The 27,037-nt window shown below is 37.4% G+C and overlaps 1 protein-coding gene across 10 annotated transcripts in view; it reads right to left on the bottom strand.

The window, feature by feature from the left end:
• The window catches only part of MPP7 (MAGUK p55 scaffold protein 7), a 144,987-nt gene that overhangs the window by 46,577 nt on the left and 71,373 nt on the right, over positions 1 to 27,037 (bottom strand). For all 10 annotated transcript variants that reach the window (XM_048951974.1, XM_048951976.1, XM_048951975.1 and 7 more), the window contains 2 exons: positions 16,087 to 16,164; positions 11,583 to 11,663 (listed from right to left, as the gene is read on the bottom strand). In XM_048951974.1, coding sequence (XP_048807931.1) covers positions 11,583 to 11,663; positions 16,087 to 16,164 — 159 coding nt within the window. The remainder of the gene's footprint in view (positions 1 to 11,582; positions 11,664 to 16,086; positions 16,165 to 27,037) is intronic.

The following is a 27,037-nucleotide window of genomic DNA, read 5'->3' as shown; positions in this document are numbered from 1 at the left end:
GTAAGATTGGAAAATTAAGTAATTAAGAGTGAGGACTCTGTTTCTAAAGCTGTGAGGACTACAACTAACCTTCAGGAAAGCAGACAGCTGCAGCAAATTAAGCCATTGCCAATCCCTCTGCTTGTTACTTTGCCTATAGTGGAGATGGCTGATTTGGCAGCAGTCAGCAAAACACCACAGAACGGCCATGACTTTGCTGCCTTGAACCACAGCTTGGACCATTGGCACAGGTCACATTTCCTGGCAGTTCTGAGCTGTGTCAGGTGAGACTGAGACATTTTCTCACCTCTCTGCTTTGTTATGTCGATTGTAACTTCCACTGAGGCTGGGGGAGAAAATCTACATAGGAGAACACTGAGTTCACTTGCAAGCACAGCAATGTGACCCTCAGCTCAGCTGGCAGAGGTCTCACTCTAGAGAGCTGTTGCTGTATTTTATTTCCCTTTGTGTTAAGGTTACATAAGAAATACAGAAAGATAAGCTGAAAATATCAGTGGGAAAATTATTTCACACTGGGAAGACTGATTTATGAGGAGACTGAATCCACTGAAGGACACTGAGCACCAAAACAGAAGGAGGAGCGTAAGAGGCAGAAGAGTTAGTTACATGCAAGAATTCAGAATACAGCAGAATAAAACCAGCAGAGAGCTGAAACCCAGTGGTGATGGCATCCAGGTTCTGGGCACAGAAAAGAAATGAGACTGGAGAACAGTTTAGAGAAGAAAGGACTAACGACATAAAATAGTTAGAGTCAAGCTGTACCATTAAGGACAACTGATAGACAGGGCTAAATGAGCAGGGAGGTAGGAATTTAGGCAAGAGAAAGGTGGAAAAAAAGAGAACTCTTCTTTCTCTGCAGAAGAGCTACTCTTCAAACTTACTATTCTCAAGGAGTTCATAGGGTGGACTTTGCATTGCTGTAGTGCAGGAAATACACATAGTACACAGTGTTAAATAAATCATTTAACTTCCTATGAAATGACATGTTTCACACACTATTTAATCAACATAAGCAAAGAAGCTCTGACAGTGATGGTAAGAAAACTGAACAAAGAATTAAGCGTGACTTTCAGTTTGCAACCAGAAACCCAACACATGTATTAATATATAGAAGAAAAAAACAAACAAACAAAAAAAACAACAGTATGGTTAATTTACTTCTTTCCATACCTCAAATATTGTATTTTCCTATATATCCTCTACAAATTCCCTAGTAAAGATATATTGTGTGAGAAGACAGAAGTTCGGTATGTATATTTCAGAAAAAGTATTCCATGTGTGTGACTGTCTCATCTGATTTCAAAAAAAAGTTGCCCAAAAGTTCATGCTTGTCCAGCTGGCAATTAAATTCCTTTCTGTTCCAACTTGACTTTCATGCAGTTGGGTCACAGTTCAAAATATTTTGTGATTCAAAATATTTAAAACACACACAACACATATGTGGTTTTCTGTTCTTAATATCTACCATATATTAATGACCTTAGCATAGCAACAACTCAGTTGGATCAATTTTAAGTACATATTACTTTTTCCTCTTTACTACAGTGGACTTTATTTCTGACTATATGAACTTCCTTTCACATAAGCATAATTTCCTTGCCTTAAAATGCAGTTTCTTAATTTCAAATTCGCCAATCTGAACTGATGGGTTTACCTGCAGCTGGTAGTCAGACAGCAATAGCCAACAGAAAACTGAACTTTCGTCATCTCCAGACTCCTGCTTCCTTTCACTCTTTGTTTGGATCCCCTGGAGATATTTCCAAAGTAACTATTCTCAGTGATCACAGAAGCATGCAGACCATCCATGTCATCTGGTAAAGGTGCTAATGTTTTTCCAGGTGACAGCCCTATGTTTTCTTCGACTGTGGATCATGGTAGAATAACTTGTGATTTAAGACCAATACTGAAGAACCTGAACACAATATCTTTTACATTCCCAACACAATTCATGTAGCTAAACTGTTCTTGGCACCTTAGGTCCTATTTTAGTAACTTCCAAGGTCACAAAATAGGAAAATGCCTAGACAGCAGCCCTATTCCAGTACGTTGATATATCAATTCCTTTTTTGAAGAACTGGTAGCATCCTGACCACGCTAAAACAATGGGTTGATTGCTTAGGCTTTAAGGGTTTTAGTAAATGGGGTTATATCAGGATGGCAGCCAGTCATTAGTGGAGTTCCCCAGGGCTCCACTTTAGCACAAGTCCTCTTTAATGATTTTATAAATGATCTGGATGCAAGAGTCTAATGCATACTAACTGAATTTGCAGATCATAGAAAATTGGGAGGAGCTATTGACTCCCTTGAAAGTAGAGAGATCTTGCAGACAGAGCTTGGCAAATTACAGAACCACCAACCACTTAAGTTTAACAAGAGCAAGCGCCAGATTTGGCACCTGGAATGGGGCAGCCCCAGATTACACACATGGACAGGAGGATGAGAGGCTGGAGGGCAGCCCTGCAGAAAGGGATCCGGGGGCTCTGGATGATGGCAAGGTGAATGTGAGCCAGCAGTGTGCCCTGGCAGCCAAAGGGCCAACCGTGCCCTGGGGTGCACCAGGCCCAGCACTGCCAGTGGGTGAGGGAGGGGCTGTCTGCTCTGCTCTGTGCAGCCTCAGCTCCAGCACTGGGTGCAGTCTGGGCACCACATTTTAAGAAAGACATTAAAGAATATTCGGAAGAGGACTATGAACATGGTGAAAGGTTGGAAGACAAGCTCCTCACAGGGAGCTGAGCTCTGCTCTGTGTGACAGCGACAGGGCTGAGGGAACGGCATGGAGCTGTGTGAGGGGAGGGCAGCTGGGCTCAGCGAATGGTTCTGCACCTGAGGGCGGTGGGCACGGAACGGGCTGCACAGGGCTGTGGGCACGGCCCCGAGTGCTGGAGTTCAAGGAGCATCTGGACACTGCTCTCAGACAGGTTTGGGAGCCTTGCAGTTCCTTTTCGACTCAGGATATTCTATAATGAGACTATTATGATATATGTCTGCAGAAGTAACATGAATCTGTTCTTAGCTGAACACTACCTGAAGATATCAACATACTGGAAGAGTATGCCCCACATAAATTAAAATATCAACTAAATGGAAGTGGAGGATGCAGCTGCCCTTTCTGAGCAAGTGTCTTTGAGATCTGACCCAGCTTTTACTTTGACAAGAGCATGCTTAAAACCTTAAAAAAACCTGAAAACGTCTACTGATCTGTGAAGCTAAATGAATCTGTATATACACAGAATCCTAATGTACAAATATTAATCCAATTTAGTTTGTTAAGATGATTGGTCTTGCCTGCTTTGGAATTTTCCCACATTGAACACCTTGAAGTAGTCTTTCCACAAATCAATTGCACTAAATTCAGGCGTTGTTCTGAAAAGCTGAAAAGCTGCAGTCAGAATGATTTTCACTACTTCATTACTAGTCTTACATCACTAGTATTTCAGTATATAGCAGTGTTGTAATTAAAGAACTAAAAAATATTAAAATAGATGTAGTGTAACAGTACAAACCCCAACTTCTAAACACTTTTTTAGAAGGGCAGCAACATATCAAGAACAAAGCTGACAAATTCTCCTGAATTTCCAAAATATTTATATTAACAAATGTGATTAGCAAATTCACATATCTATAAACCATGCAATCATGGGAAGAGATGCACAGTCTTGCCACTGAATGGAAATTCAGCAGTAAGTAGAAAGGGAGAAAAATGATAAAAATAATTGTGACATTGTACTGGACCACTGTTGAAAAAATTCATCAATGAGCTAGAAATGAGAAGACTGTTTGGAGAGTTCAGATAGAATATGGACTGGCAACTGGAAGGGAAAAGCACAACTGAAGTAAAAAGCAGCATAAAAAGATGACAACTGGTTTTCACTGGCAAAAGCACTATTTGTTTCACATTGTGCAGTTTTTCCATTTTCACTAGCTGAAAAGAACTGCAACTTCAAGGGGATGTGGTATTATCCATAGTGATTTTTTCCTCTTCATATATTGCCAGCTTCAGTAACATTGCCAACTTTTATGTGCTGTAGGTGAATGCTACATATACGCCATTTAGAAATCTTACATGTGTTGTAGAGGATTAATTAGTGTGGTAAAGACTGTATGTGTAGCCATGGAATTCCTCTGATTTGCTTTTCCATTACATTTTTTTATTATTATTTTCTCCTGCCAACCTGTCTGGCTTCACTTTTGTTTGTTTTATCTGCCTTTGTTTATTATACCTTAGCTGCCAATGAGCATTTTCATTTCCATACATCTAAGAGGATTGCAACACAGGCTTTTCACTTCACCTCAGCTCTGTTAACATGAGAAACAGACCTGAGAGCCATTCCAGAATAACATTTTGTGACTTAAATCTACTCATGCAGTATTACTTCAATTCCCTTCTATCATTTTACATCTGTGTTGTATGGCATGCTGTATACTGTCACATGTATACTGTCAGTTCCTACCACATTCAGAGTGTGCTGCAACTGCTTTCTGATTTTCTGTCTCATATAAAAAATCAAAGCTTTTTTGCTGTTTGTAGGACAATATTGTTATTACATATTAATTTTACTTCTTTCATTCTAATAACAAAAACATTTCAAAAATATAGATAGCAACGTATTCTCCCAGAGCTTCCCATCCAAAGAAGTTTTGTACAGAAAAATTCATTTAAACCTTGGATACAAGTGGAAATTGAAATAGGAAGTCAAGATCTAAAGCTGGAAAATCAGGAATAGAATGTATTTTTCCACTAGTGAGGATGCCAAAATGCGTGAGGGAGGGTTTCCCTACTTTTTTTTTTTTTTTTCTTCAAAAAACATACAAAAATAGCCTTTGATCTGTCTATCCAAACAAATAACAGAGACATTTCTTTTAAGATAAGTATATGAAATCACCTCAGCCTCCCTGCTCTCCTTCTTTCTCCTTGGCTCTCTCTTTTGCAAATAAGGGCAGGAAATACTGGGTAGAGGAGCTCGCTCATGTCCTAACAAAGACTCCCTGGCACTGTGCACTCTCCTCTCCCAGTTCACGGTCGGTGTGCTCAGGACGTCTGCTGGCTACCAGCGTTATATACAGCAAATCATCATTGCTGTATTCCTTGCTTACAGTTGTGGAAATGTCAATATATTAGGTGGAAAATGAATAGTTCTTTCTTGCAGATGGTATTTCACAGCATACCACCCAAAATCAAGCACATTCTTGCTGATTTAGTACTGGCCTCTGATTTTGCAAATGAGTATTAGGTCACTTCTCTGTTGACATATGAAGTACATTGTGCTCCAGCTCACCATATATTAATAAACTACACTACAGTAAAATCTTTTAACCAGTCCTACCAGCAAACCTCAAAGACCATTGACAAGTAAATAGTTATAAATTATGGACAATTATGCTTCCTAAACAAATACTGCAGACTGTGTTACCGTACGTGAGCATGAATATTTCATTAAAAGAAGAAAAGTTTCCTAGGACGTGAGTAAAGAAAGAGAACACTGGTGCTGTCAGAGTCAAAAGGTCCTTCAAGTGCTTGGGATGCAGTAACAGCACAAATGGAGCTCAGATGTTAACTGATCTGAAATTTGTGTTTGGCTTTTCCAGATGCAAGACCTGAACAGTTGTAGGCAAATCGCAACAATTTCCAGCGGAAAGTGTTGACTTTGCAGAAACCACATATTTCAATGAAAAAGCCCTGATGGAAAATCCTCAGCAAGTCTAAAAACAAAGGAAATGGTGGAAAAAGGACAAGGTTTAGGTTCAGATTTTTTATAATTATGTTACAATAAAAGTTTCATAAAATTTTCGAAGAGAAAACAGATTTGACTTAGTATTATTATAGCCCAATGTGGTCCTTAAATGCTTCGCGTGTTACAGTTCTCATAGAAGAAATGCCTGCTGTTTCCTGCCTAGTAAATTATACTTTCATTTTTTGCCACTAACTGTAAGGCAGCTTTATAAAGCTCTACTGATAAAAGCTTAAAATGTTTGTTTTTTTTTAACAGAACGAGTGAACACTTTGTTCCCAACAGTCTATTTAGGACACCATACAAATCTAGTAAGCTTCAGACGGCACAGGTACCAGCAGCAGTTGTTTACCAAGCCCAGGATTTACAAACTTCTAATGAAATATAAGAAAAACAAACAGGATAGGACAATGAAAAAGCTACACTTCAAGCTAAAAGAAGACTTTTTTTTTTTTTTTTTTTTAAGAAATCTAAATAAATATAGGGAACATTTAAATGAAGAATAAAAGCTGCTCTAGGTTCACTGTCTCCAGTTTTCATTTTAACTCATGGCTACATTCTGAAGGAAAGCCAAGAATGTACTTATTAGATGAAAATGTTTACTAATGCAAATTGTTTATGCTTGGTGAAATTGAAATAAACACTTTATTTAAATAGCAAGTTTTATTTATATTTATCTATGTATATAAAACCTATGTACAGTTTTCTGACACATGCATTTCTGGTATATGCCATTTCAAGGCAATTAAAAAAAAAAATCAAAGCATCACAGTGTAAAGAATTGGTATTTCTTTGAATGGCACATTGAAGTTGTCCTTGAATAAATTAATCTGAAAACATTCCCAGTCATATAGGAGAGGTTTTCCCTTTACTCTGCAACTTATCTTCAAATTACTTCCAAAATTCTATACATTCTGCAGTAATAAAAGCAAAGCCAAGAAAAATACTGAAAGAATGTCCATGGCTTGTTCCCTGCATAGCTACAGGTACAGCTCCCAAAGTGTTCCAAATAATTTACATTCCCTTATACCATGATGCATTGAAGTCATTCACAGTTGTGCCTTGTGCCCTTGTTTATGTACCTGCTTCATGTTTCTAACTAGCAGTTGGCAACCCTTTCACTGCACATAAACAGAAGATAAACTCTGCTAAAATAGACAGAACCACCACTGGCATTCTTTGGAAGTTAAAAAAGTTTAATTTCCTTCAGGTCATAAGATGTATAAACATCCTTCCGAATAGTTTTAGCACAGTGGCAAAGGTTTTTAAAATAATTACTGTTCTGCTTAGTATACTGATGACTGCAAAAAAATATAACTTCATATTAATTTAAATTGCACTAAATTTATCATAACAGGGATTAACTTCAAATGATAAATTTCTCATTTTAATACATGATGATTGGGAAAGTAACTGCTGTTACAAACAGAAAGTAAACAGCAAGTGAGATACAAATGAAATATCCAGTCTGTGTCAAAGTGAGTATAACTGAGATGAAATTATTCAATGAACTAAAAGATGGTCCATTATTTTTACCCTTTTTACCGATGCAGTTTACAGATGCATTAAAGAAAAAAGTACCTAAAATGTTAATTCCTACAGTTGATTGCTTTAGTTCTTCAGGTTTCCAACAATTAAAAAAAGATAATAACAATTATGCTCTTGTGCTGTGGCACTGTACCAAAAAGAACAGTTTTTACAACTTATCTGCAAATTCACCTTCCTAGTTCAAACTATTTAAATATATCTTTAAAAAATTGTAGAGGATTTTCTGGAGAAAAAGAAAAAGATGCTCCCATTTTTCCTACTTCATTCTAAAATGCAAAGCAGATTGTTGGTACATAATACAGCTCTAGGGCTATTTCTGTTTTCATATTTCCTTGAAAAACACATACTGAAAAAAAGATACAATATCTACAACAGAAATACGTTAGGAAAAATATTCCTTTACATTCTCTACGTAGCAAGTTAGAACTGTAGGCAAAGTTCTAAGTCATGACAATGAAATTTCCTTGATATTTAAAATGAAGAACTTACACTGAGAAATGGAATCTGAAGAATTTTGATCAGTTGAGGTTTCCCAAACATACAGTTGAATATTACTTAGTGGAGCATTTCTCAACAGCACATCAATACTCAACACACACCCCTTAACAGGAGTCCAGAACATGCACTAACATGACAGACAGAAAACATTCACTTTCTAAATTCATCTTTGGCTAAAAAGTATAGGGGATCAAAGTCCTACCATTCATTCTCAAAAATACTTTAATTTTGCTGTTAATTCAATCCCCTCTCCCACCCTGCTCCCAAACGAGAACTTTCCAACACTAGCAGTACTTCAATGTAATGTCCTGTCCATCAGTAAAACTGAAATGTAAAACACAAATCCTGAACACACAAACAATCTCTTAAATGTTTCCTTCATAAAATAACTAAGGTAAGCTTGAAGGGGAGTGAAAAATAATCTAATTCATGGTTACACCTCAGAAACTATGAACGTCTTAAAAAGTCATTCCAGGAACTGAGAAGAAAGCCAGAGGCAGGTTGCAGTATCCAGCTTCCAGCCAGACCAGGAATTATCACCTTTAAATGCAGCACATTACCCTAACTTGTACGGAATCAAACCCTACACACAGCAACACAGTCCTTCATTGCCCCCCGCTCAGCGCTTACAATGAAAATAGAGGACTGCTGCTTTCTGCAATATCACACGGGTTACCTAACATGCAGTGAATGTAAGCATCAGCTCCTGTGTCAAATAAATATAAATAAATATAAATTAAAAGAAGCCATAACACAGTCAGATTAAGGGCCAGAACTGTCTGTCAGCAAATTGACTTGGCCTACAGTTAACTTGCCACTCTTACCTTTGAGCTACTTACTTTATTGCAACTGAATAAAAACACACAACTAAAATGCCAGTAATCCCCACATACCACACTGCCATAGGAAACACAAATATAAATTTCAATACAAGTAGTTCTACTTATTTGCCACCACTCAAGCTTCCACAAGTGAAATTCTTAAGCTGCTTTTCAACAAACAACTGGGAAGAGCTTTTATACCTGCATACATGCACACCAGAAGTGTAAACATTTATCAGCATCATGCAAAACTGATTTGATTACACATTTGGGGTTATGACACAAATCATCTGAATTAAGTGTTTTGCTGCACTTAGGTTTTCTGAAAGTGAGATGATTATACATTCCGGTGAGTTAAGTTCTGGATTGTTTAAAAATGAAATACTGCATTCAATTTGATTCAGGCTGTAAGATAAAGGAACACTGAACTTCTTGTTGATAGCTATATGTCAATGTGTAGCACACACATAAACAAACCCACCTGATTTCTTCTCACCCAACAAAACCTTCTAACAAATTCCAGGACATTTTGGAAATCTCAGGTCTGATAAATATAATTTTTCTTGCTTAGAGTATCTCACTATGGATTGAAATCATTAAACAATAAAAACATTATGCACACAATCAAAGCTGTATGTATGTATTGGATGGAAATGCTCAGAAATGTATTTAACAAAATATTGTAACACAAATGAGAAGGTACAAATATTCATGTAATCATACAGTTGCTGTAAAGACTTTACACAACCAAACCTCTGCAAGCAGTGCTGTAGTGCAGAAATTTATCCTAGCCATCTATCATGGCGCCATGAATGTGCTACAGAAGAGCTGGAGGCAGTGGAAGCTCTCCTGCTGGCTCTAGATAGCACAGTGGTTATAAGCCAGGTCAGGAGAGGAAAGTTTCCCCTGCAGAGTAAAACACAGATGGCTTAAATCAATCCCAAATTAAGCCATATACAAATTTTCAGATAAAGTCTATATAGCATCATTGGAAAACATGCATCAGTTATCCCAAGTAATTTCAGATGTGTGGAAAAGTTTTGTTCTGGACATCATTTTGTTCTAGGAATATAGAAGGGAAATAAATCTTCTCTAAGCATCAGTCTAACAGTGAAGGGTGAGAAAATCTTCAGCAAGGTACTACATTAGCTCTGATTCAAGTGAACAGACTAAGAGCATTTCAGGAGAATAATCAGAAAACTGAGTCCCAACTCCTTCATTCTTTTCCCCTTCTGTCTAAGAGAAAGGAGGAGAAAGCATCTAAATGGCCTGTGAAATGCATGCAGCACCCTTGCCTTGTCTCCTTGATGGAGACAGCTGTGACATTTACCATCTCTTCCAGTCATGTCTGACAGGACATGGTGGGTAGAGAAGACAATCTCTAGAAAACAGGTATACTGACAGTTTTTCCTGCTAGCACACACAAGCTATGCAGGGCAGAGAAAGCTGCCCCTTTCCCTGGATGAGCTGGTGTGACTATGCAAAGGTCTTGGGACCCTACAGCCACCAGTTCCTCTTCCTACAGCCAAGGAAGATATCTGCTAAATTATTGCATATCTTCAAGCTTGTTAAGACCCTACTGAGGGTACAGCAACTCTTTTCCTAAAATCCTGCTGAGAATCTAACAGCTTAAATCTAACAGTGGGAGTGAGAGAAACATAGAGGGACAGCAAGACACTGAGTGAAGGAGAGAAAGCATGTAAGAGCAAGAGGGGAAGACAGCTAGGGGAGGGGAAGGAGGCTGAAAGCGAGAGAAAGAGGGAGAAATGCAGTAGTGGTAAACCAGATGTCTTCGGATTCAATCCTCTAAAGCTTTGGAAGCATGGCTTGCATGGGCCATCACTAAAAACATATCCACAGTGACATTGAGGATCTCTGCAGTTTGATGCATCAATTTTTTCTCTTGTAATAAGCTACTGCCATTACTCAATCCTTCAGAGATAAAACAGCTGGTCACTTTGTAAACTACAGAAAAACTAACTGTGCAAAAATCTTTAAAAAGGAGGCAAAAATGATATTCGCTTTAAAGTGTTACACTTTAAATTTGTCATGGTATGTCAGTTTTTTACATCAGTGTTTTATAGGGAATATAAAGAAGAAACTGTCTCACAGAGTATTCCTTACCACACCACAGTTTTTCCTCTAAACTTATCAACTGCTGCATTTAATTAGCAATGCAAAATGCACCTAGAGCACTAAGTCACTTGTTATTCTTTCTTTGTTCTTCAGAGTGGAAAAATAGTGTGCATTAACAACAGTACACAAGAGGTTCTGACTGGATATAAGGAAACAATTCTTACTATGAAGATAATTAGGAACTGGAACGGGCTGCACGGATATGTTGTGGAATGTCTGTTCCCAGGCATTTCCAAGATCTGGCTGGGACAGAGCCCAGAGCAACCTGCTCTGAGCTCAGTGTTGAACCTGCTTTGAGCAGAATGATGGACTATGGACAAGACAACCTCCCCAGATCCCTTTCAACCTGAGTGACTCTCTACAGCTCTGAGGCTGCTGACAGATGCACTTGGTGAACCCCAAAAACTTGGCAGGAAGTTTTCAAAATTATAATTTTTTGAAAATATCCATCAGGAGTCTTTTTCTAAATATCAGGTCATACCATTTATGCACAGTGCAATTAAACCAAAAGCATGACTGATGATCTTTCAGTAAATGCACTTTTAAAATAAATTTATGAAGACTATACAATAAAAATAATCTACAGAAAAAAAAGTAAGCATCTACTTTTTGCCATATGTGTTGTAAATAAACAATGGTCTTCCACTGATTTCCTTTTATAAATATTGGTAACAGCATAATTTATTGGCCATGTTAAATGTGTTCGTTCATAAATAGTATTTCCTATTAACGTCGTGTCCCTTTCTTGGAAATGCATGTAGTTGTTAAGGCAGACTAAATCCATGCAGCCTGAGGAAGCAGCTGCACACACCCATGCAGTCAGTGCTCTGCAGGTGCAACACATCCTCACCTTGAGATTGGGTTTGGACAGCAGTTTCAGCAGTTCTCTGATCTCGCTGTTCAGTGGCTTGCTCTGCAGCTCCTCAGCCAGCTGTGGGGGAGATTGAATTGACACGGAGACCATTAGAAAGGCATTGTTTTACCCAGTGCATCAGTGACAACCAAGAATCTATCTTGTTCAAGGTTATTACTTTCCAGTGTGTTCAAACAGAAGCCAGCATGAAGAAAAACACCATCAATCACCATGCTACTCTTTCTGGCCCTCAGCGGACTAGATTTAAGCCAGGCCTTTCGGCTCAGTTTAACACAAGTAATCATTTCTGGCAACAGTGCAGCCAGATCACATTCTGATTTATAGCAATGAGGGCAAATCCCAGCACTTCATTTAAGTGAATGGTCCTTCGCGTGCAGACAAAGGACTGCTTGTAAAAATGACTGGATCAAACTTTGACACTGTCTATAAAAAACAGTTTTGAATGAGGTGGTGAAATCCACACTGCTTCCAAAAACCCACAGTAGCTGTGCTGTTTAGGAGTGGGATAAGAAAGCAAAGTGCCCCTACAGTGCAAGCAATCTGAACCTTTTATTATGTTTACACATACACTGGAAGCAGCTTGTTAAATGTGAAGCAGGTTAAACATAATATACTTTATAACAGGTCATCAGCAATTCAAGGCCCTGAAATGCACAGACTATGTCCTAACAACAAGGTCAGTAATTTATGTTTGGTTATATTACAAAATTATGGTTCGGCGAACAATAGAGCAGCAGTCTAGCTTTTAATCCCATGGCTATTTGGCTCATGTTTTTAGTTTTTCTTATCACGACATTCTCAGCTAATTTGGACTCAAGAGGCATATTTTACTACAGGATTTCAGACTTCGACTGTTTTTCCAGAAGTAGGAAAAACTAAAACATATTTCAGAGCACTGAACTTTAGTTTAAGATTCTGAAGCTACATGGCTCATAATCCAAAATGATTTCAGATAATCACTCGTTTTCTTTGCACTAAATCAGTATCATAAAAACACTTCTAAGAAAAATTGGTTATTTGGAGCCAGTAATTTTATTCATCTAGCTTAATTTTCAAGTCTTACTTGCAATTTATATAAGTTTTCAATATAAGCCTGTATTGAAATACATTTTGCATAATAATATATAATAGACAAATCTAGAAAAGCAGTTATAGACAACATGGAACATGGTTGAATACTTTTTTAAACTTCAACAGAAAGCTAACAGAACTGACTGACAGAAAAATTCCACATGTGCACTCCTTAAGCCTTACACCTAAAATTCATAGACAAAAATGTTCAGATATAATTAATGTTAATCTTAACATCATTCGGGTAACCTTACAGAAAGATTAGAAAACAACTGCTGTACAGAAGGGCAGAATGAAATACACTCATGCCCATAAAGCCAAATACTGAAGTAACCAGACTGCAATTTAGTCTGCATGTTCTATGGACAAGCTCTGCAAAACCGACAATAATCTGCGATAGGAATGACAGCAGTTCAATGACACAGGTTTCCCTTTGCTCTTTTTTCATTCTTCACCTTCTCATCACAGAATAAAATCTATTAATTAGTGTATTATTGAACAGGACTACGCATCAGTCAGCAAGAACGACCGCTCAGTATTCCTCTCTCAGATGATGTGTATGAGCAGTTCAAACTTCTGAGCTCTTTGCTCTCAGGGTGCAAATGTAAATGTGGGTACATAACAGCAAGAGTGTTATTGCTTTAACAGATGTTCGAATCTCATCGTAATTTAGAAAATACTTTTCAGAAATGAAAAAATTAAAACCTTGTTTTCACTCACATCATTTATAAGAGTTTTCCAAATACTCCCATAAGAGTCCTAAATGCACATGTAACGCCTCGTGATATCCAGACAAGCAGGAAGGCAGAACTATGTTACCACATCTGCAAACACCTATCACCAGAGCTGCTTGCTTGCGTCTAGCACTTTTGGACTGGATTTTTATTGTTTTATTTTTACTGTTGCTAGCAGCAGTACAATGAATATGGAATATTTTGGATCACCTCACATGCCAAAGACTGCAGGAAGAGCTGATAGAGAACTCTTCTAAGATTCTCTGTTGAAGGACATTTTACCAAGTCCTTCATGACAACTTTGGAGAAAGAAATATGAAATAGAGGAGGGATACAGATTTGGAGTGAGAGTGGAGAGATGAACACTGTGGGGTTGGAGAGTTTGAAGTTTCTTGAGGAAGCTCTGAAACCTCTTTTGTCAGTTCTGCATTTCTAGCAGCCTAGAAGCATTACGTGAAGAATACATTTATAGTTTCAACAACATTTATATTATTTGCTTGAAATCAAGAAAACTGCAAACACTGCTGCTCCAAAATAAGAGGCAAACAGAATCTGTGATGGAAAATTCATTGTAACAGTCACCAACAGTGAAGTGTGAGAAGGAATGGCAGCAAGGAACATGAAAACTTTCAGAAAATAAGTCCAGTCACAATCACTACCTCTAAAATTGATTCAAAAATTAATACCAAACACAAGAATAAAAATGCAGTCCTTAAACAGTTTCTAGTTACACTAGCAGCATCCCAAATTCATGTTTTAAATTGGAAATATGTACTTGATAGTAAGAGTGTTTCCTTCTTTGTATAACTACAGAACTAGGGGGGAAAATGGTAATTTAAAGCCTACAGAAATAAGCTGTTCCATCACCGACGTGCACTTCAGTCCCTGAAGCTGACACTTACATGAATGGGCCAAAAACTGAGTAATGCTTCAATCGTAAAACTCCATGCATTTGGGGAGTACAAAAATCACTATATGTAAATCCACTCCTCAAAGCTTGTTGATAGCTACTAAAATGCACAAAGTCCTGCAAAATGCAGGCCTGACCTCAGCTGCCAAAGGACATCCCAGTTCCATAGGATGGTGCCCATAAAACCAGCTGTTCAACCACACATAAGCGACAACAAAGTGCCTGCAATAGGATCACTAAAAAAAAAGCTATGCTTGGAAACAGCAGATGATGTCCAGAGATATTCATGTTCCAACATATGCATATTTATACGTGGCAGTATTTTTAAAATGTTCATAATAATACATCCATGGAGCAAGGAAAGGAAAAACTGACCTCTCAAACTGAAGAGTGAGAGACTACTTCAACTTGGGGATATCCAACACTATATATTTTAAATGGAGCTGAACAGAGAATGAGGTTGCTCAGCATTTCTGAAAATATCAAGAATTATGTTTTGCATCCAAAAATAAGAAATGATTCTTATTAAGAATTTTAGCCCGGAGATCCATAAAACAAATGTTAACAAGGATTATTAATATGTCATCAGGAACTTAATGAAGAGAATTTCAACTGGGTTTGTAATTTTCAAAATTACTATCAACATTATTCAAAACTACTTGAAGGTTAAAAAAATATCATTAATTTATGCCTGATGTCAAAACTGATGCATTATTATATTTGGTATGTTATAGGATATAGCTCTCCTCCTACTGAAGTATGATTAAATTACATTATATCCCTTTTTCAAGAGCCTTCAAATGTTTACTTTAGTTTTTTCTTTAAAATGTTATCATTCTACATTTACAACATTAACAATTTGTATAATTTGAAAAGCTATGAATTATATTAAAAATGGTTATAATTTTAAAACATCTATAAAATACGTGATGTTTCAAACATGCTGTATTTGAAAAAGATCCTAATACCTATGCCCTTTTCCAAGAAAACAACCAGAGATCATCAGGTGCAACAAAGATTTCTGGATTTCACCTAAATCACAGTTTATTAAACATTTCTCTGTCCTGGCCTACCTCAGGTTCAGTCATAGTTTATACAGGTGTGTGCACAATTCATCTGAATCCTAGAATTAACCAAATAGAAAGAAATGGCAGGTTGGATTTTTTTCTTTAAAATAAAAATTATAGTAACAGGAAATTAACTACTCCATCAATGGTGACCACTTCTACCATTTATTTTTTGGTTATGAAGGTAATTTAGAAAGCTCCAATATCCATAAATCACTACTGTGCTTTCTCTTAAATAACTTTTTTTTTTTTTTTTTAACAAGCCCTCTTCCTAAGCATTTCATATGCTTCATTTCTGTAGTATTATCTATCATTTTTCATGCTCTGTCAGCAGGACTGCTATCTCATTTGTCTTTGTTTTTCCAAAGCATTCCTCTTGTCTGTGACTTTCTCAAAACACTAATAGTTGACAGCTTTTTCCCTCCCGGTAGAATTCCAACCTGTAATTTCTATTACGTAGTTACTACAGCAGAACAAGAGGCTATCTAACATGCAGTGTTTTTATAACAGGCAAGTGAATAAAAACCAAAGCAATATCAGCAACAAGCCCAGTGATGACAGCACCTTTGGAAACATTTGCAGCTTCTTATGATTTCAGCTCAGAGGATTACATTCGTATGTTTGCACTATGAGGAGCTTTGCTTGCAGACAGTTTTTTGGGAGACTTGGTACCAGTGATCTCAGCAGGGGACACTTACATCATCTGCCAAGGCTGCTGCACTGTGGAGTATGGGCACAGGGTTCTGTTTTTCGTAATAATGCAGTTTTTCATGAATCTAGAAGACAATAGTGCAAAATGATCAGTTTATTTAGTAGCACAAGAAACATTACAAAACATCCCTGTTGAGCTACTGATCCGCTGAGTGCCTGTAACTAGAGAAACATCCTTACAGTAACCTACAGGCAGCAATCATGTACATGTAATTCATCATCATCCTCTGTTGAAGTGCTAAGAATATGAAATCAGACGGAAAAAATGCTCAGTATGTAGACCAACCCACAGAAAAACTAAACATTTGTGATTTTTCTCTCCCTGTTTTCTATGTCCATATTTCTAACATATTGCTTTAAGTATCAATTACATTTTATATTGCTGCTGAAAACACAAAGCATAAAGTGTTTATCCCCAAGATGGATATAAAAAGCCCTGTAAATTATGATTTATGAAGTGAAATAATAGCCTGCCACCCACATCTTGACAGACAGGTTGGTGGAGCCGCTGCCGTCATTAGAATAATTCAGAAACAAGGGTAAAGTAGTGCTAATATGAACTCTAACACATCTGAAAGAAAAAGGCAATCCTTCAGCAAGTTAAAGTCAGTTAGGAGCATGTAAAGTTTTTAATGAGGAGTCATGCAGCATGCTTTGCTTCTCTCCAAAGAGGAAAGGATATACCATCACTTAAATATACAACTTCTTCCCTCCTCCACAAGTCATTCATTTCAAAATTTAGATTTTTTCCAGTGTGAAAGCTTTAACAAGCCAAAATACTTTAAAGCTTCTAACAGGTTTCTTAAAAGTTATTTCAGAACGACACAGAGTGATATATTAAGCCTCCAATTTCATTTACATGATTTTCCTCAAGGTACACAGATGTACTAATCTGAATTTAGATGAAAGAAACAGAAGACAATGGTAGTATGGACTGATGCGAATCCATCTCACCTGAGATTACTACTTCAGTCCCACTGCTTTGAAGAAGGCATGGCCTCCAGATGCTTGGAGGAGTTGCAGAAGCAGCAGTGTTTGTGCTCGGCAAGGGAATATGAGGTCTGGCAAGGAACACTGGACTAAGAACTCTGCTGAGGAGCCCCTTGTATCCATGGGGTATGGAACCCCCAGTGATGCCTGGCAGCTCTCCCCAGCCCCTTCTCTGGGATTCCATCTGAGCTCCTAACAACTACACCCACAGCAAGGTCATACCATGCAAATGATGTCTGTTGTTTATATTGTTTGCTGATGGCCTTTATAACACTTACTAAGCCTATGCTTGCTTTCATTCATTTAGCCTACAGGACTAAAGGTCACCCTGAAGTACAGACCATCTGATACTTGTTGATGCAATGTGGCATAACAAGCTCCAAGCTGTAGCTGATTCCCTCATTGTTTGCATAACCAGGGTAAGATGATTTCTCTAAGTGGTTTGCTAAAGGACTGAAGTTCTGAAATGCCAAGATGAAGCATGAAGCAAAAATATTTTAAAACGTAAAATGATCTCTTCTGAATAGTTAGTAGAAACTAAATGCAAGGCAGCATTTTCTTCAGAACATGAGTGAATTGTACACAGCTTATGTAGACATTGTTTACTCTGACAAGTAAAAGCAATCCATATTGGACAAAGTATAAGTACTGGAAAACTTCATATTTCTAGTATACAGAGCACACAAACTAAACAAAGCAAGGAGCAGTAGCTCCCTGAGTTTAGCAGAAATTTGATTTTCTTAGACTGTGAACATAAGCGACTAGAAGGCATAATAAATCAAACTCGAATCTATCATTTTCTTGATTGCTTCGATCAACATCTTGATTTTTTCCAGGTTGAGCTTCCATCAACTTCAAGGTTAGAAGCTGTCTCCTCTGCTATCTTCCTGCTCAAACAAAACAAAGAAGCTACTTCCAATTTTACACTGGACAACCTGAAAGCATCTTTATCAGTGAAATTTTAAAAGATGCCAGGACATTCCCGTAAAACATGTTATAAAATTGTAAATTTATGCAACAAAGACTAGGTTTACAAGAGAAGGTACAACGTAACTTCAATAAATTAACAGCTCTCTCCATTGCCAGCAAAGGCTAAAAAGAAATTATTTTCCCAACAGCGGATATCAGAGTTCAGCTAAGCATTTAAGAAAATCATGAAGGTTTTAATTGATTATGGAGTTACAGATTGTAACTGCCCAACCAAGTCTGCTGCAAACAACCAGAGCTAATCAAGGAAGTGGGAAAATCTACCTATAATAACAGAACAGTTCTGGATATGGAGTTTTGCTACACTGCAGTAGAAGTTTTACTCATTTGCTGGAATGGCACTATGACTGATTCCACTGAGAAACCTTCCACGTTCTCTGGAAAAAGACAATGCATGCTCAGCACACTTCCGTTCAAGTTGCAACACAGGTGATTTTTTCTAAAAACTTCTGATGTGATTTAATGGGCACTATTTTGTCTTGTTTGTTCAGTGAATCACAGGATGTGTTTTAATCAGATCTGTATGCGGCAATATCTTCCACTTCTTTGTAATACGAAGGAGTTGCATAAGCAAATCTTAACACTGTTCTATGCACAAAGCTGCAATCAGTGCACAATGCAGGGATTACATTTCAGATGAGTATGAAATAAACATTATATCATAAAAACTTCCTAGTGCTCTCCCACAGATGCCGCCTACCTCTAACTTCTGGATAACCGATGCACTCATAATTTATGCAGTGCTTACATATAATTGCTTCCTGAATGCACTAGCACAGGAACTCTGGTGCAGTTCAATAGGCAAAGCAAAAGTTTCAGTGAGGCAAAAATATGCTTTCAGGTAGCTCCTTCTCTCCAGGTGTCCAGAAATGCATTCCAATATGACCTGCTCCATAATTTCCCCACAGATCAGAGCTGACTCATTGTATTTTTGTCATGTTTTGAAGATGGGTGCAGCACTTGCCTTTCCTCTGTTATTTTTCAAGGATAACAGAGCAAACTTGTACACTTACCTGTAGCCTTTGAATTTTCCAGACTTCAGGGTGATGGATAACTGCATTTAATTACTATCATCTTCAAAAACCTGCCACTCGCACTACCAAACTTTCTGGAAACTTCTCCACAAGCTATCTTTCAGCTAATTATTTCTCCACATTTGAGATTTGTAAATTGTGCTCATATATCCACAATTAATACTGTATTTCCAAAATTCAATACCTACATAACTAGAATTTAAATTTTTAATATGTAGATTTAGTGGCAGTATTGCTGAGAATGAAGACGATTCAAGCCCTGCAAACTCAGTTGAAAAGCAAAACAGAAGTGGTGCAAGCACTGTGTCCCTCTGCCAATGTCACTGAACGAAATGCAGCTGTAGTACAGATTACAACTATCTTGGAACACTTTTGACAGCAATATGCGAGCTGATTCAATACGGAAGAAGAGAACGCATTTATTATGTAGAATAAAGCATTTCATATTTGCAAACATCTATTTGAGCTTCATTCAAAAGTATTCTATTTAATACGAAAGCCAAAGTTATCCTGTATTTTGCTCTGGATGTCCAGTAACTTTAATGCTGTTGCCATCTCTCTAGTGGAAACCTACAGAACCAAGGGAGGGCCTGAGTAATGCTTTAAAAAGAAGAAAACATAATACATATGTTTCAAGTTCTTCTGACATTTAGATGTACTGCTGGAACCCTGAAAATCTCTTCACAGATGACTTTGTTAAAGCAAGAGTTATGTATTGTAAATAAAACATGTAAAGCTGTTCTACCGAACAGATGGCTAAGTTGCTGAAGTTTTGGGTTTTTTTAAATTATTTTTTGTTAAGATTACCTATCCCTTTCACTGTAGGGGTCTTTGGGTACATGTAGGAGGCTCTGCAAACACTGACAATCTACTCACTCCAGAGAAAAATTCCAAAAGGGAGGAACAATCATTTGCAAATTTACACAACTTTGGCACATTTGTAGGCAAGGGAAATTCTACTTGCATAAAACAGATTGAATTAAGATTTCTATAACAAAGTAAAGTGGAAATAAGTTTTCTGCAGTGCCCCCATTTCAAAATCCACAGAAAATATTCCAAGTCAGAAAAAACAAGCACCTTGAGCAAAGAATCCTACCACACAAGTTTAGCTTCTTCAGATTTCCTACATTCTGCGTCCAGTTCTGGGCTCCCCAGTACAAAAAAGACAGGGATCTCTTGGAAGGAGTCCAGCAGAGGGCCACAAAGATGGTGAAGGGCCTGGAGCATCTCCCCTATGAGGAAAGGCTGAGTGAACTGGGTCTGTTCAGCCTTGAGAAAAGAAGACTGAGAGGGGACCTGATCCAGGTCTATAAATATCTGAGGTGTGGGGGGCAGAGTGGTGAGGCCAGACTCTTTTCAGTGGTCAGTGGAGACAGGACAAGGGGAAACGGCTGGAAACTGCAGCATAGGAAGTTCCGCACAAACATGCGCATGAACTTCTTTACAGTGAGGTGACGGAGCACTGGAACAGGCTGCCCAGGGAGGTGGTGGAGTCTCCTTCTCTGGAGATGTTCAAGACCTGCCTGGATGCCTACCTGTGCGACCTGCTGTAGGGAACCTGCTTTGGCAGGGGGGTTGGACTCGATGATCTCTGGAGGTCCCTTCCAACCCCTACAATTCTGTGATTCTGTGATACATTCCAGGTACCTAGCATTTGCCTGACAAAACATAGGGAACAGCCCAGCTCCTACAGGGATGAAATCCCCTTAGTACAAGAATAATTCTACTAATATTCAGCAAGGTCTGATATAATTGTGTAAGCAGGACTTTTCTGAAAGGCTTTACACAGGACAAAATAGTGATTTCATACCAGAATGGGTAGCCTTTAGCTGTCCTACCAGCTAAGATTTATCAGAAATCCAACAGAACGCTTTCACCTACTAAGTTTCTGGCAAACTTAAGTTGGAGCACCAACTTAAATGAACCATTTCTCCATAGGATGGCTCCACACAAAAAAGACAACATGAGGCATGTCACCTCCTTTATCTGAACTTGAAAAAAATATATTCTTTAACTGTTTGTTGGACTTACTGCTTCATGCATAAGAACAGAACATTTTTAAAGAAAACTGAAAGTGGAGTTCTTTGAAGCCTGCTTGGAAAAAAAACAGCTTCTCCTCAGTGCCAACGAGCTACACTAAATGCTGAGAACTGCTAAAACTAATGGAGTTTTAAATGTTCTGCACACTGAAGCAAAATAAATTTTCAAAACAGAGACAGAAGTCTAAAAATTAAAAATAATCCTAAAAGATGCAGACATTAAAACTTTTGCCCTTCAGTCTTTACAACCTCCTCCAGACTCGTTCTTTCTCTACATCGGTAATTCAGCTTTGTATTTCTTTCCTTTCTTACACTTTTAATTCCCAAGCTTCTAATTTCCTTTTTTTCTGTTTTCTGAATACAGAGTTTTGGTGACCAACACAATTCAGTCAGCTGTAACTGCCTTTCAGGCAATAAGTTCACGTTCACATTAGCACTCTAGTTTGGAGGCACACATACAATGATATAAAAATATCTGAGTAAGCACCAGAATTATATTTTACATACAGAGTAAGTGAAAAGAATGCTTACTTTTTTTTTTTTTTCCCCCTCCAGGTGACTTTTATTTGTTATATGTATTATTCAATCTATCTTTACGTTATGAGGAAACAACTAAGAGAATAAACACAACATTTCTGAAGAAAGCACACACTGTGTTACACCACCATGGCACAATGTGGGATTTAGAGCCGGCAGGTTGTCCTTGTTTGTGAAGTGTATGCAATGAATGTCGGTGGGGGTGAGACTACAAGGAAGCAAAATGCAGGAACGACATAAATCCAAGATCAGGGAGGAATAAGGTGCCAAAAATTTAATGGGAGACAAAGTTAGACTATTTAATTGGTGCAAGAATATATGTGTAAAAATATTTAAGCAAATATTTGTAATGCCCAAAACATCAGCATCAACATCAGTGAACCATACTAGCACGTAAAAGACAAAGAAGCTGACAGACATTTGTGAGCATATTTTTCCAAGTGCACAGCTGTGCCACTAACAGCTCACAGACATCCAGCCAACACCGCTGGATAAGAGCTTTTGTTTTTTTTACATCAGTGACACCACCCTGACAGTACACAGCAAAGACGATTTTGTGGGAAGTTTGTACTGACAATCATGCAAAGACAGGGAGCAGTTCTGTATCACCAGAAGTTTCTGTCCTGCTCCTAGCTACATAAACATTCCCTTATCTAGGGATAATCTTGCTGGATGAGGTATCTCAGCATGGAGATTAGATACCTGCAAAATTTGGCTAATCATGAGCATGTGTGAAAACATGCAACAGTCTGTGTGTAATGCAAAAGGATGACTGCGCTGAGGAGCTACTCACCATCTCTGGGGTTGTATTCCAGACTAGCCTACTTAGGTCTAGTCTGCCAAACAATTGTTAGCAGCTAATCTTGTTTAGTTTCATCAGAAAGGAATCCAGCTCTTGTAGTGGATTACTGATGCTTGCTGACACAAACCAAAGCTGCACTGGCTGAAAAGGTAGCTAATTGTATTAAAAAAATGCACTCCAGATCTGAACTGGAATGCTACATCTACTAAGCACTAAGATGCATCTAGAAGACAAGCACTGAGAATATTGTTGTACAAAGTCCATAAGAGTTGAAGAACATCTCCCTCAACTGCTCTGTCACTTAATTCTCAGCATATCAGCAACAGAAGTATCTGAAATAAATACCCTGATAAAAGTCACACAACTTCTGTGCCATTTGGTTAGTTGTTTGCATGGATGCATAACAAAAGATTCTCTTGTATTAACAGTTCACCAAAATTTCAATTTAAGGTATGGTTTACGACAAAGTCTTTATTCCACTAGTAGCACCACAAACCAGGGAGATACGACTACAGAGAGAACCATGTTTGCACTGAAAAGCCATAATACGTGTACAGAAGGGCAGGTGAAAGCAGAATAGAAATTGCCAGGCAATTAGTGCTCATTTTGGCTTCACATGTCCTGCATCTATATTTACAGGAGCAAGAGAACTCATTCCAGAACCAAACTGACCTCAAAGAACACATTTATGCATAATCCCGAGGTCAGATTTCTCACAGATTTCAAGATGAGGATTAGGGTTTCATTTGATCACTAATGACACTGGCTTAACTTTGGGGTTTACTGTCTAAATTCACTAACAACTGTGAGCCAAGGTAAAATGAAGTACTTAGAAGAAAAAGAAATGAAGGGCTATCATGAAACAAATGAAAATAGCTATAAAAACATTGCAGAACTACAATTTCATCTTATCTTTGTTGAAAGAGCATGCATGTTTTGCTTGATACAGAGCTTTCATTAAACATCATTTAATTCTGTTCTTTTCTCCACTCAGAAATCTAATGTACCAGATGAAAGGAGTCAGAATAGTCTTTTTTTTCCCTTATTTTCATCATTTAGTGGGTGTCTACAAGTCTATTTGCACAATACAGAAATATGGGCTGAATGCAAAATTACTCATCTTTTTCCAAACCTTCCTATTGTACTTATCATTGCAGCATTGCCATGCTAATGAACATAAATATAAGAACAACTGTGTCTTATGATGAACATATGAAGTACAGGAAAACTAAACAGTAAATCAAATGCAAATTCACATCAAATACTCAACACATTATCTTAAAAACTGACTCTCTCAGAATACATATAGCTTTTAAATCAAATTCTACTTAGGCCAATTGACTTGAATTATAGTTAAGAGGCACAGAACATTGCTAAGAATTTATCATTATGTATTTTAGAAAAGACAAACAAAATAAAAATGCATAAATCATAGCTACCTACTCTAAGTTTGTAAAGAAAATTTCATTCCCAGTAATGATATTAAATTGCATCAAATATAAAGCAAAAGTTCCAGGACATGAGCCAATATTATAAGATTGTGAGTAACTGATTTCCCACTTCACCACCACATTCCTGAATGACAGTCTGTCAATTCTCCATCTGCAAAATGGAAAAGTAGCATTTCCCTCCTTAATGTGTAGTTAAAAGCAAGATCTGGTAACTACTAAGAAAATAATGTGCCATAATAATAATGTACTTTTGTTTGGGTACCATGGAACATGTTGGGGTAGCTGATGAACAGCAAGCACATTCATCAGGAAGCAAGGAACAGACGAATCTTAGAGTTTTATGTTTAATATGGAAATTTCACTGACGTGACTTCCTGCAAAGCATACACAAACTGAACAGGACAATTTCAGAAAACAAAAGAGGCCACGTGAAGGACAGCAATCTCACTTAACCTTCTCTTTTCCCATAGCCAGGAAATCAAAGGTACGTTCTACAGATTTCCAGCAATACACTTCAGGTAAGTGTTGTTCATGAACCCCAATTCTGCCAACAGTCCTCCGTGGTGCCTTCTCAGGGATATAGGTACTAGGCACAAAACATGCAAGGCACGTGAACACAAAACACTGAAGTATGCAAAACCGAATTAGTGCCCAGGAGAAAAAGATATGTGGGCAGGTGGTGATTTATACAAACCTATACCCTATGAGCAGACTGTTGTGCAATTCGCTCATGTAGTTAAATGTACAGCTTGACTTACAACTTTGACGAGTATCAGTATTTTCTCATCAAAGGTTCTCTAACAGCAAGCAAGGAAAGAGGGAACCTTGAGGGGTCACAGAAGTTCATCCAGCTACTTGAAGGAAAATTGTTTGTACTTAACATTTGCTAATAATGTCCACTCTGAAAGATCTTAACTGCACTTACCATTAGGAACATTTTCCTAATGTCTAACTTCTTTTTACTTTGCTGTAAATTGATTTTCAAACTTCTGAGTGTACACTGGAGAACAAATTAGCTGCTTTGGCTATTTAATAACCTCTTCAACATAAAAAATTTAGGTACCTCTCCAGTCATTTCTAAGTTAGACTCAAACTCAGTCTCCCCTAATGGATCATACTTTGCAGGCCTGTAATCATTTCAATGGTTCTCTTCTGGAATTTCTATATTCCCCTATTCTGTATTCTACTTAATTAGTGACTGTACTTAATTTTGAATAAAGAAAAAGGAAAGATTCTTATGCTTTCTATTTTTACTTCTACTTTCTCATGCTGCATCTGTTTTTCAGGCTGCTGCCTTACATTCAGTTTGCAATCCACCAATGAACAATTAGCACACCTTTTTTTCCTTAACAATGGTATGTCATCTAGTTTTCATACAATTGATTGTTGTAACTGAAGAAGAACAATAAAACTACTAAGGTTAAAGATTAAAATGGCAATTAGATAAAATTTGTATTTCCTTATTCATTTTCTTTTACAAATAGAGCAATTTATTACCTTCACGACTTTAATCCCTTTATAGCTTAGCTTGTGAGGTGCTGCCCTTTTTTCCCTTTATTTTTTAAAAGCTAGTGTTTTATACATACATACATATTTAATTCATTTAAAATTTACCTCACCACATCATAAATAAGGAAAAAGAGAAAGGACTAAAGAATAGGAAAATTTGGATCTGAATGAATATGCAAGCATATGGTAATAAGGCTAATACATTAGTTATTTTATTTTTGCAACGTCAAGCAGAACAGATTAAATGTTGGCTGCAACCCCACATATTCCTTGCAGAGTTTCTTAAAATGTTTATTTTTCTGTTAGAAACACTTTTCACTTTGAATTCATTGTTTCTTATACAATAAAATAAAGCTGCCATTATATGAGATTTCACAGACTTCATTCAAACACACTTTTTTTTTCAGTCAGTAATAAGAAAAGGTTTTGATGACTTTGCTTATAGGAAGAGTGTCCCTAGGAAGGCAGAGGAAGTTCAGACCAAAGCCAAACAAGTTGCACTTGCTCCAAAATAAATTTTCTTGCCCCTTTAGAGCCAAACAGCTTACATGGCTACCGTGTACAGTATTTCCAAAATTGTTTTTCTACACTTTTAACCCCATTTCTAAAGGAAAGAGCATCAGAACAATTCCAAATTTGAATGAAGCCACTCTCTTGTGTGAGGTAAGGACGTCAAGTTCTCAAACAGATTTTTTTATTTTTGTTAAGAAAAAGAGAACAAACAAGAACATCAAACTCGGCATTCTTTGAAACAACTAATCTTCAAACAGAAGCCCGTGGATTTTAAAACAACCCTTCAGTTTTAACACACTGCCCTTCATAATGCATTTACAATTACAACAGAATTGGAACAATAAACTAATCACATACCCATCTGAATTCACTAAAATAAAACTGTATCAATTCTTTGAAAACAATATACTGGTATATACAAAAGCACCTAAAATTTTATAAAAGATTCAAGAAAAGTTTCTGACAGCAGTTCATTAAATGCCTTTTGCACTTTACACATTTCTATCTATATACTGTCATTTAGGAGCACACTGCCCACCTACCACCCCTTTTACTGCAACCTTCATAAACATCTCTTCTTGAATGAAGGTTACGGATTTAAAAGAAAGATTTTGGGGTAGGGTCATGTAAGTGTTTTATTTCTAACCCCTCTTCCCATGAAGACAATGATAAGGCTTAATCATTCACAAAACAGACCATATCTTTTACTAAAAGCATATTTCCTCTCTTCCTCTCTCCTTTTGTGAAAAAAAAAGAAGAAAAAAAAAAAAGAAAAAAAAAAAGAAAAAGAAGCAAGTTTCTGCATTCTCCTGTATGGTTGATTCAAGGAAATAATTCCTACAGATACAGGAAATCGATCATCCATACAACAAAACCATCCATTTGCAAACTAAATTTGTAATAATACTCAGGATTAGTACACCATTTTTTCTTCAAAATTTCAGAGCACATTGCCAAAGAAACTGAGCATCTGTTAGCTCATCATTAACGGGAAGACAAAGACTTTGCAGACGCTGTTGACTCCCTCAAGGGTAACTTGCACAGAGCCGTCTCACAAAGAGATCTTGAGAAATAGG

Source organism: Lagopus muta, chromosome 7, assembly GCF_023343835.1.
Source record: "Lagopus muta isolate bLagMut1 chromosome 7, bLagMut1 primary, whole genome shotgun sequence".
NCBI lineage: Eukaryota > Metazoa > Chordata > Aves > Galliformes > Phasianidae > Lagopus > Lagopus muta.
The sequence above is the reverse complement of the archived record's forward strand: the minus strand, read 5'-3'. Positions and strand labels throughout refer to the sequence as shown.